Here is an 11,982-nt window from a genome sequence, read left to right on the forward strand (position 1 = left end):
TATGATTTCTCCAGACATTTCTAGATTAGCTTCTGGGACTGAATTGCTGCCAGGAATCAAATAAGCAGAATGATCCAAAAGGTTTCCTCCGATTTATAATTTTTCCTCCATTAAATTGGGCCAATGCTGTCCAAGTTTTTTTTCCATTTGTTCTCCGAGTGATTTCTATGACCGTTTTCTTGAAAACAAAAAAGAATGGTAAAATGTCCACTGTCCGATGTCATTTATCTTGTGACACTGACATGACTATTTCCTCGTGTTTCTGTCATAACAGCTATATCAATAATTCCATGCACACATTTAATGAAGTTGATTTATTGCCGATAATAAAAACCTGTCCATATTTTTAACTAACTACATAATTTGCAGCTGTTGCACCAGATTTTGCTTTGAAATGCAAATAAATGTACAAGTATATAAAACCTGAATTTAACATGTTCAGATACTCCTTGTTAGTACAGTTCCTCTAACAGTAACAAGCAGAGATGACTGGATGTCATTCATTGTGTACTGGGAGACTGTGGGGAAAATCAGTTTGCTTTTATCCTGGAGTCCTTGCTGTCAGATTTTGTGTCGACTTCAATCAAATCCTCATGCTCAATTATAAGTCTCTGCCTGGCTTGGCACCTCAGTACCTGTCTGAGCTACTATCATCCTACTCCCCATCTGGAAACCTTCGCTCTTCTGAATCTGGTCTCTTGTCTGTCCCCGAAGCCCGTCTACACTCTGTGGGTGACAGGGCCTTCTCCTGTGATGCCCCAAAGCTGTGAAACTCTATCCCAGACTCAAAACCTTCTTCTTTAGAAGAGCCATTACTTAACTGGTTCTGTTATTGACCCCTCTGCTCCTACTGTATTCAGTACCCTCATCTACTGTCTTCTCTCATTGTGTATATCTTGTGTATATTTTATAGTTGTTGTCGTTCTGTTAAGGTTTGGTAGACCAGTCCAGCAGGTGGCTCTCAGTCACACATTGTGTAAAAACAAGAACTGGTCACATGTATTGTATAGCTGCCTCGCTCACTAACCTAAAGAACTATGTGTAACTGTGTATATAATATAATATAATATAATATTGGCATCCAATAATGACACCCTCCCTGTAAGCATGGAAGTGTTTTTCATTCTTAGTTTGCAAATGCTGTTTTCTTGTTGGAGTTATTTACCGTAAACTGGAAGTATTTTGTATTTCAACAGCCAGTTATAGTATTACATTTGTGTAATTTGATGATGCATATTTGTTCTGGAAATCATTTATTGTTCGAAAATAATGTTGGATTACACACACTGAAGATGACTATTCACTGATACCCTTATTTCTCTTGAAACTCCAGCGCACTCCATCACTTGATGGTACGCCACTAGACTAATTTATGTAAGAAACGTTTACCAAAAAAAGCAACCAAAGATTACTTAAATTTAACTTCCAACAAAGTACACCGAAATACACAGACATGGACACAAAAAACGAAGTTTGTAATATAACTATGAAAACGTCACAATGATGAAATCGGAGAGAGAAACTGTTTCTCCTGTTTCTGGGTTTTGGAATCATCATTCAAGGGAAACATAAAGGCTTAGCACCGTCCTTGAGATTCAGTGACATCATTAGTGCGGAGAGTACCAATTAAAACGCCATTTAGTGGGAAACCACACGATTGTAAGAGTGTGTGAACTACAAGACATGTGACCTATCTGGAGTTTGGATGTGTCCAAGTTTCATCGTCTTTGAACCTTTGGTTTTAACACAAAATAAAAAGACAAAACTAGTCAATACGAAGGTGGCGTTTACAGTATCTACTAATATTCACTTACTGACGAAGGGCACAACCAGGCTTGCTTCTTTTGGAGTCCTAGGATTTACATCTGGTGAGGTGAATGTAATAAACGGAAATCTTTTTATCTTGAGTAATTCTTGAGTTGCTGTTATTCATCCAAAACATCCGAGTCCCTGACAATGGGTGGTTAATTTGTGATACTATTAATGGGACAGAGGACATGTGCAGACTTAAAAATGCAATTTGACCCAAAAAAGGCCATGCATTTCATTTAAGATCTTTAAAAATGTTTCTTTTTATTTTAGAATGAGTTCAGTTTGGGGAAAAAAAAGCTAACAAATTGAAATTACCACATTCACATATAAGCTTAGTAATACAGTAAGGTTAGTAATACAATGGCAAAAGGAGATTGGACTCAATTTACACTACAAAAAAAACATCTCCACCAATCCCACAGACTATAGTCACACCACTCGAACTTGTCTTTTTACAGAGGACCTGGGCTCCAGATTATTGGATGCCTCTCCTAATCGCAGTTCTTTGGATACTTTTTCATAGCTAGTTTGAGGAAGTCTTCAGCGCTGTCAAGGGACACAAGCCGATCCTGGAGCAAAAAAAAGAATACATCTGTGGCAGATTGCATCTTAGGAACCATGTAGGTTAGAAATAAACGACTGCTGAAAGAATATACCTCCTTCATTTTCCTTTGTCTCGCAAGCTTTCAGATGAAAAAACGAAGAAAAAAACTTCAAGAAGCTGGGTGTAGCAGTCGAGTGCGATTAATTGAGAATTTGGGTCTGACTCTTCACAAAACAGGTTTGGCAGACTATCTAACCAGAAAGCACAGTTACTGTAACTTGCCAGTCTCCTTATCAGGATGGGAACAGCTCGTAGGCATCCTGATAAACTCCAGTTTAAATGTTAGTTCTGGGATTAGGAACTAATCTCTGATGTATAGTACAAAGTACAATATACAGGACATAAATGTACCTTGTACAAATTTGAAGAGTTTTATTGCTACGACAGATGAACTACAGTGTTGACAAAGCAGAAACAATTAACAGAACATTTACGGAAAAGATATACATTTATAGGCATCACATTAAACATTATTGAGAGACAGGCTCACTCTCTGCTCCTCACGCCATGACAGGAGATTACATACTGGGCTACCAGCCCTACTGCGTACCCCCTCCCCAGTATAATTGGAAGCTCTTTTAATTGTGGCATGTCACCGTTTATTAAAGCAGTTGTGAGCAAGTGACTTCAGACAGCATGTCTTTCTGTTATCATCATGATAGAGGATAATGAGCTGACAAAGGAAAGGAAGAAAACCATCTTACCATCACAATGAGATATCTTTCCTGTGCTTCACAACCTTTAGGAAAGAGACTTGTCTCCTCCAACAGTTTCGACAAGTATTCCCTGGCCTTCGTGAAGTTTCCAGAGTCGCTCAATGTACTTTGTTTATTAACCGAGAGTAAGGTGTCCACTTCTTTCTGAAAGCCTTGAAATGCACAGAAAGAGAAGTCAAGCTTTAAGTCATTCTCAGGAAATTGCCGTGTCATAGATGACAGTATAAAGCTGGCTGCCTTCATACTGACAGTAATAGGGGCCAGTTCACAGTGTGATATTGCATCTTTAGCTCTGGGTAAAAAAATCAAAGGTAACCGTTTTATTCTTCATTTGTTATACCCTGAGGCTTTACAGCCTAAAGGCATACAGAGGAGACAATACAAATACAAGCTCCAGAGGATATTTGTTCAAAAAACATCTGGCGGTAACACCATAATATTCAAAGCCAGTCTGCAAAGGTAGAGGAATGTTCCCTGTTTTGTTAGCAGAGAAGGTATTCACATGTACAGTATATACAGTAATAATGTACAAGATATTTGTGTTGTCGCCAGCATTTTGCAGTTTAATTTCCCAAGTTGAGTTTTACCTTGTTAAAGGGGATCTAGTTTTAACTAATTTTTAAACTAACTGGGGGAAAAAAGTGAGGGTGTGTTATTTCTGAAATCAGATGAATTAACACACAGACTGAGACCCTTCAATGAAATGTGAGACTTTTCAAAGTCATTTTCTGCTCCTGAACTAATTTAGACTTTTCATAGTAAAGGGTGTGAATACTTTGACTTTGTATTTGTATTATTGAAGTTTTCATTTAACTTCTACTTGTAAGTGTTAACTTTGAACCCTGACGTTTTGTGATTCAAACTAATTCAAATTCAGCACAATATGACGTTATTGGAAGGGGGTGAATACTTTTCTAAGACTATATCCAACAACGCAAAACATTTTGGCACCTAGTTAATGCTTAAAGTACTGCATTCATGTGGCCCTTTTGGAATACAATTCTTTTAATCTTTTCTGCAGAGGTATTTATTGGCCTAGAACAGTAACTAATGTAGATATAAAATGTATTGCCATGGAAACTATTGGACAGTATCATGCAGTCTAACATTAAATAGAGCAAGTTCAAATACAGATAAATAGAATTTATAACTTCACATCCCATAAAGCATGTGAAATATAAGGCAACATGCATAGCTATTTTTACCTAGCTTCAGTAATATTTTTTTCCATCTGGCCTTCACTTCTCTCCTTATATACCTAAAGGTGTGAATATCATAGTTCAGCTTTTCCCACACCTGTGAAAAACAGAAACACAAAAGGGCTTAAAAAACTTATAGGAGTTATAACACATGTTGGCATATGAATCCTTTTAGAAACTAAAGTGAGAGTAAGTAGAGATACTTCTGAGAAAAAAAGCGTCTATTTAAAAAAGGAGAGTTCTAGAGATAGGGGGAATCACATGTTCATATCCAGGTTGTGCCACCCACCCTACATTAGAAAATGAACCTCTTGTAGCAGCACAAAATGCGAGATTCTAAAATAAAGAATGCCTTGCATAATCTCGGTATAAATTCCTTGTAAAATAGCAAAGGAAACCTTTCTCTTTATATCCCAAGCATTTTACTTTCTTGATGGGGTTCAAAGGCTCACCAGCTTGGTGCTTTCCTACTAAAAACCTTATCCCACTCCTCAAAAAAACACATATGACACGCCTTCAGTCTCCAGGGTCTCCACAACCACATTCAAAACCACCCCACAGCTGTTTCAGACCGTAAAACAATTTTAGGATGAAAGGGAAAGCATGACACCCAACCTCTGGAGACTACATCATATAAAATGACGCCTCAATGCCTAACATATTTCATTGAAGGTACAGTGTTGCAATGATGTACCTGTAGCCATTGTGTGTACACCAGTTGTAGGCCATGGACGCAAGGGCATCTAGCTCCTGACTGGAAGGTCCTGGGTTCAATCCCAGGTAGGGGGAAGTGAAGTAGCTTGCTCTAGTTCCTTCTAGAGAGCTCCCAGGTCCACTCGGCCTGCTTTCCAAATGAGTACCGGGGGTTAATCCTTCCGGGGGTAATAGGCTGACCGGAGTGTGATGCTGACCACATCACCTCCACCACCGGTGTCAGATGGTCAAGGAAAATGTTGGCCCTTGCCCCCCATTCCCCATGGGCCTTTATGGCCTGAAAAGGGACCTACCTACCTACCTACACCAGCTCAGCCCAGGGGCTTTAGGGTTTTTGCCCCTTGGGGGCAGGAGACTCCCTATTGCTGGGCAAGCGTCCTCTCAGTCATTAGCTCTGCTAATTGAGCTGCAACAAAGGCTTCCCAGAATGCGCCCCCTGGTTTTGACCTTCAAGGTAGAGTGAGTCTGTGTGTCTCAGCGTAAACTCTCCCCCGACAGCGGCTACCGTGGTGCTTCAGTTCCTACGACGCTCATCTGCTTCACACAATTATGGATCTCTTGCTTCCTCAGCTTTGGTGATGGTTAATTCACACCACGAGTTAACATTAGTGAAAAACTGAACCACTAAAAAGAAACTAGTAGAAGAAAAAAATCAATGTAAAACATTAAAAATAACCATTATCCAAGAGGCTTCACTGCTTAACAGATTTGCAATATCAAAGTATAATTTTACAATAGCGCCGTCTTTTGTTTCAGTTTTAGTGGGTGAACGTTTTAGGTATTAAAATGATATTGAAATGTCTGATAATGTCTTTTTTTATTTAGAGACATGATCTGGGAGTAGGTTTGCTGGTAGATGGCCCATTAAGTGATAACATTAAAATTCTGCTTTGATTAAGTTAAAACCTGCACTGTTGTGTTATTCATGGATTTTGACCCTAAGAAAAAAAAACCCTACTTTAAAAATATGGAAATACATAGGCCCCATTCAAGAATTTATAATTTGATTAGTAATTCTAATGACTGCATATGCTTATCGAGCTTATAAATATTGCCCGTGGTGGAATTTCTGTCTGGGAAAAAAATCTGGTTAGGTATTTGCCCTAAAAAGACACTTTTGAACAAGTTCTTTTTTGTACTGTTAGCTTGATTGAATTAGTACATTACTGAGCATATGCCTTGCTTGAAAAACAAAAAAGTTTCTATGGTAATACCTTCTCCCAGTAAGGAAACTGCACACACAGAGAAGGCCTGTTGTTTCCAACCATTTATGAGAGGAATGGGCTTAATTTCGAAGGCCATTCTGGGAACTTTTCTTTCGCAATTTAAGTTACTTATTGAGGTTCAAGCATTTCAGACAGTGCCTATATAAAAGGAAAATTTCCGAGACATTTTTTTATGAGCAGCTTTTAAAGAAATGAGTGAGCTGTGTTTTCTTTAAGACTATTTACTGGTAATTAGGAACACTAAACAAACGACTATAACTACAAAACCCTACATTAAAAGGAACAGTTAACACATACAGTGGACTACTCTATATTCCACTTTATTCTTGCCATGCCCTGCTGCCTAGCGTGGCGTATGCAGTGGTCTGTGAGGGATAAGATGAACCCATGTGCTGGGCAAGGGGTATAAAACAGGGGCTAAACTGGGATGAGAGAACAGGCAGTAGGGTTCAGACCTGGGGAATGCAGAACAAAAGCACCAATGGAAATCCAAAAGACAAAGGTTAGGTCCAGGATCCAAAGCTAGCACCAGGCAGGAAACTATAGAACGAGAGAACGTATGAATTGAGAGTCTCCAAGTAAAGACTCAGAGAACAGGCTCTTACACAGACTGTATGTACCCCCGGGTATTGTCCGAGCAGACCTTAAATATCCCCTGTGTCACCTGTGGCAAGCGTGGTGTGATGGTTCACGTGTGATACAGGTTTCCTGTGAGAATGTGTTTCCATGGGAACCGGCGCTGAGCGACAGGTAGGGGGAGGCGTGGCCAGCTGCCATGGTAACCGCTAGTGCACTCCGCTGTGTTCCAGAAACAGTGAACAATTCTTTAACACTGTTTTAAAAGTACCTGGGGTGATGATTGTAATTAGCTGCAAATTAGCAGGTACAGGAATTAGCAGGTACAGTGCGGCTCAGGGCTGTATGCCCAAACAAAATGCCCATCAATCAAATCCAGTCGGGGCATGAGCTGTACACACCACATGTATATGAAATCACACCACAGTTGATCAAATAGGCAAATTATCCCAATTAAACGCGTTTCGTTTTTAATACTTTCAATATGACACATGTGCCATGACCCTAGGATACCAAGAAAACAGGAAGAGACAGCAGCAAATCTCAAAGTATGTTGAGATGGGCCGAAGTTCGGCGTCCGTCGTCTTCGTCGTGAATCGCCAGAATCGTGGCGGGCAGGTTCGTCTCTGTCGATTCTGAGCCGGGGTGCATTCACAGCCACTCCCAGGCTCAGAGCACGCACAATGCCATCACCTAGACAGGAGCAAACCCCACTTTTTCAAAATACCCGGCCTTTCGCAGCAGAAGAGTTCGGTACTGTCTAGATTTCCAAGGAGAGGGCGTCAACATTTCTGTAACACAGCCTCCTACACACGGCAGTGACACAGCCTGCCTAGACAGACATTACTGAGAAAGCCCCAAACTTTAGGTTTAGGTTTTGCACTAGTTCCTTGTAAGATGGGTTTGAAGATGATGTCTTGTGGTCAACTTGTGTAGGGTACATTCTGGCTATCCAAATGATAGAAATCAGTGTCCGGGTTCTGTTACTCAAGCACACTTGTTACACTGTGGAAGAAATAGCCACAAGACGCTGGAAACACCATGATGAGGCTCACCTCGGTGTTCTTGTCCACCTCATTCCTCATTATGAGGAGGTTGGACAGCTCTCGGTCGTCATCCGATTCGGTGTGGGAGGAGTCCTGAGGAGAACTCCACAGATTCCAGTCCTCGGCCCTCTGGGTCTTCCGGTCCGAACCATAATCGCTACCACTGGACATGCTGCCTCGACACACGCAAAAAGAGACCGAAATAGTTCACCGACGCTATGGAATTGTCTCAAGCCCGTAGAATTGCCTCGCTATCCTGGAGAGCAGGAGAATGGCATGAATCTAGAGGAAGCTTTTTGGCACGTCTAGCGCAATTTGGTAGTTACGTGAATCCAGAACTAAGCCATTTCTTGAATAATGAGCGCAGAGTTAGTACCACACAGCCGCCTGAAAATGAAGCCTGTACCAGATACCAGCATCTCTTGTGTAAAGAATGATTTTCTATTCTCTGCCCTAAACGGATTCCTTTTTGCTTTAAGTTTCCAGTTTTGACCTTTTGACTACAGAGCCTGAAAGAGTCCCCTGGACTGACCCTTAGGATTTTTGTCTTCGACAGAGCACTATACTCCGACCTCAGCCCAGTATAGTAACAATATATGTGGATTAAGTCTCCCCTTGGTTTCTTCTATTCTAGACTGAAGCGATTTACGGTCTCCAACCTATGACACCCAGTAGAATTGATTAAGGCAGTTTTATTTTCTTGTTGTCAAGACAGATCATTCCACCAAGCTAGCACATGGTTTTGCAGTTTAATCATTATAGGCGTTGTGGGTGAAACACACCTGTGTGCTAAAATCAGATCATATACTGTGGATAACAATGCCTCATCACAGTCAGAAGTTAAGTGTACATTTGTCTCATTCCATTCTGATTCATTAATATTGTGCCTTAACTGATTTTGAACGTCTTTGCATTTCTTAAGGAAAATACTAAAAAAATATTTTAATCTTTCAATGGTATAAACATTACTAATGCCATACAATGTGACATACTAGGAGAGCTGGGCACACTAAGAACAAGCAGAGTTAAAATGTTTAATGGGTGGAGACTTTTAGAAAACTGCATTTCATTAAGTTTGACACTTAAGCTCTTGAAAATCCTTTTGAACTATAAAATGTGCCCTTCATTCCTGTGACAGGAAAAAAAAAACCAATCAGGCCCTAGTACCTGATTTAAGATAATTTGATTATGCCCTGTCCAAGTTTCGTCACAGAACCAGTATTGTTTTTAGTTTCTTTTAGAGTCCACTCACCTTTGAACTACAAAGCATCAGTATAAAGTCTAGCTAATTGCATTTTTAAAAGATGCTGGTAGGCCAGGAGTCACAAGTTCTTTAAGGAATCCCAAGAGACGGGTTAAAGTACAGCAGCTAGCGATTATCTAGTAATACCCCTACTTTCTCGGCATGCATTCTGTAAGCCTGAAAACTACCTCCACCGTTTTAACAGTACCGAAAAAAAGTTATGTTATACATTACTAATGTATACTTATGCATTACCCTGTTTGCGTGTGTTTTTACAAAAAGGGCGTGTTCTGGAACCACTTTCTAAAATGATGTTAATGTTCTAGTGAATGCTCGGTTTTCAGATTGAAACCTGGCTATGGGACCAATAGTAGCTGTAAACACACTGATGTTAGATCTGCCTCGCGTTGTGAATTCTGTCAGAATTTGACTTCGGCAGCAGAGGTATTTTAAAAGCCGAACCCGGTGCTCCATAAAGATTTCAGAGGATTAGCATTGCTTTTCTTTACCCGACCAGAATAAAACGATTATGTCATTAAGCCTGGCACTCCAGTAACACTTGTTTCTGTCTCATGATGCCCGAACTTCACATGTTTCGATAGAGGTGACATGCACACCTATTTGCTAATTATCTATAGTAATAATAAAATAGCAAACTCCAGAGGGAAACAACTACTGAGAATACGCTATTACGATTTTATTATTACGGTAAGAGAAACATTAAAAAAATGTTCTATAGTTTTTTTTAATCAATAAAGCCTGAATCTACCTGAATCAATAAAGCCATAGATCTTGTTTTTAAATAGCGGAAACATTTTAAACGCATTTACAGGGTGGGGAAAAGAAAATCGGATTTTTCTAAAAAATATTACTATATAATTTTAAAACTAAGCAGTGATTGAGTAAACCGCTTTCGAAGTGGATGCGCACATACGAAACCCAATTAAACGCTTTTCTGTAGATCTTTCACCATTCGAAGCTAATTGCAGTCCAGGCGTAAACTCCTGAGACACTCACCTGAGAGCTTCATTTCCTGACGTCTTTTCAGAAGTATCACACCAACAGCAACAGAACATTTTTGTCAGACCCATCTGGTTCCTAACTTTGTAAAGTTTACTGGTTGGCTAAGAGCTTCAGACCCGTTAGAAACACGCCTGATTGAACGAGTGGCTTTTCTCTGTCATCACAATTATGTTGAAATAAAGAAATAAAGCGATCGCCTTTCGGAAGGCCCTTTCTACCACGAATGAACTACAGATGCACTATCCCCGCGCTTATGGAGAAGTTCACATTGTTAAGAAAAAGTATGCTTCCTATTTACCAATTAGAGGCGGCGTCAGTGCTGGGATGCAGCAGGGCTCCTTGGCCTTTGATCCTGATTGACTTCATCAATAGCACCTAGAGGGTCTGAGATTCGGAATCAGAAACGTCATCGGTATTTACACAGTGTGCTTTTTGTGCTGCGATAAGCAACAAACCTTAGACAATCAATACAAACTTAATATAGGTAAAGTTTATTTAGTTTTCATGTATATAATACAGTATATGGCTTTTAACAAACTCGGCAAGCTTGAAAAGTATGTTCAAACTTGTAAAATGTGCTAGAAGATTTAACTGCGGTATATTTCATTTACAAAACGTCCATAAATTTTGAGCCAGTGTCTGTCCTGCTGTGTTGTCCAGGTTTCCTAATTCAGTTAATTTTAGGCCACTTTTATTAAAGAGACTGTTTTCTTTGAATCCTCTCCATGTTAGATCTATTAAAAGCATAGCATTGGTGCCAGTAGTGGGATATTTATCCAAATGGAAGGCACTGAATGGTGAGCTAACACAGCCAGAAAAGAGATGCTTATATGCCTTTGAAAGTGGGCAGGTACTACCGACTGTTATGGAGGGCCTGAGCATCCCATTTATGTCATCAAAATTTGTTTATCAGATAGGCCTGTTCATTACTCAAAGAATCTGTAGTACACTAAATAAGACCTTTTAGAGGAACACCATAGAGGAAGTGGAGGTAGGAGCTGCAGGAGACACCGGTGAAGAGGGACACATTTGTGTTAAAATTGGGGCTGTGGAAGACATCAGACTGTTCTAAGTTATGGGACAGAGGTATCTGAATGTTCAGGCTGGGGGAAAGACAGTGAGACATGCATTCTGGCCGCCCAATGGACTGGACTCATGCCTCCTTGACCTGGATTCCTCAGGTATCTGGAGGAGAGGGGGCAGTGGAACTTGATCTGGAGCTGGGCATCGTCTGAGTTGCATGCTGCATCACTGTCATGGATTGGGCAGCCAGTTGACCTTGGACACCTAGAGGTTTTTTTCTCATAACTGAGGAGTTTTTGGTTACTCTCCTCCGTTGTCTCCTGGCCTTTTCTCTTTCTGTATTGTAACGTCATGTACTGTCACACAACTTTGATAAGTGCCCTGGGCCAACCGTGTTTGCGAAAGGCGCTGTATAAAAATAAATTGAATCGAATTGAATTGAAATTGAAGTTCCTACCCGGACACTTTGCAGAACTCCAGCCTAATCCTCCCCAAACACTTAGGAGATTGTAAATTTAATTTACAGACATCATGAGATTTGTGATTATTAGCAAACTAGTGTGTTCATCTTATTTCGTTTTTTTACATTTATATTTACTCCAGTTTTACATGTTGTGAAAAAAAATCTAAAATGAGGCTTACGTGAATAGATAAATAATTAAATACATAAGTGTTTTTAGTTATATAAATAAGTTTATATACACTCACTGATTGATCCAATGGGTTAATTCTTCCTCACACTGATTTTTGGTTTTCCTTTTTTATAAATGTGGAATGAGAAATTGTCACATTTGTGAATC

The 11,982-nt window shown here is 39.9% G+C and overlaps 1 protein-coding gene across 3 annotated transcripts; it reads right to left on the bottom strand.

The window, feature by feature from the left end:
* Positions 1-1,252: 1,252 nt before the first annotated feature.
* Positions 1,253-10,749, bottom strand: LOC148648744 (melanoregulin). 3 transcript variants are annotated; one of them, XM_088606597.1, is made up of 5 exons: positions 10,458-10,749; positions 7,903-8,065; positions 4,338-4,428; positions 3,121-3,284; positions 1,253-2,381 (listed from the first exon to the last, which is right to left on the bottom strand). In XM_088606597.1, exons 1-5 carry the CDS (start codon positions 10,523-10,525, stop codon positions 2,304-2,306), a joined length of 564 nt encoding a protein of 187 aa, XP_088462723.1. In that variant the 5' UTR covers positions 10,526-10,749; the 3' UTR covers positions 1,253-2,303. The 3 variants fall into 3 exon arrangements, with proteins under 3 accessions (XP_088462723.1, XP_088462725.1, XP_088462722.1); XM_088606599.1 differs by lacking the exon at positions 10,458-10,749 and adding an exon at positions 10,154-10,439 and having other exon boundaries at positions 1,254-2,381; positions 7,903-8,069; XM_088606596.1 differs by lacking the exon at positions 10,458-10,749 and adding an exon at positions 10,154-10,438 and having other exon boundaries at positions 1,258-2,381.
* Positions 10,750-11,982: the final 1,233 nt, after the last annotated feature.

The sequence above is a fragment of the Lepisosteus platostomus genome, chromosome 14, assembly GCF_059453375.1.
Source record: "Lepisosteus platostomus isolate fLepPlt1 chromosome 14, fLepPlt1.hap1, whole genome shotgun sequence".
Classification (NCBI taxonomy): Eukaryota; Metazoa; Chordata; class Actinopteri; order Semionotiformes; family Lepisosteidae; genus Lepisosteus; species Lepisosteus platostomus.

Coding starts and splice junctions, on each gene's coding strand:
- LOC148648744 (XM_088606596.1), bottom strand. CDS start 10,227: ATGGGTCTGACAAAAATGTTCTGTTGCTGTTGGTGTGATACTTCTGAA. Junction 4,429..7,902: donor AGGTGGACAAGAACACCGAG/GTGAGCCTCATC, acceptor TGTTTTTCACAG/GTGTGGGAAAAGCTGAACTA. Junction 2,382..3,120: donor AAAGATATCTCATTGTGATG/GTAAGATGGTTT, acceptor TTTTTGCTCCAG/GATCGGCTTGTGTCCCTTGA.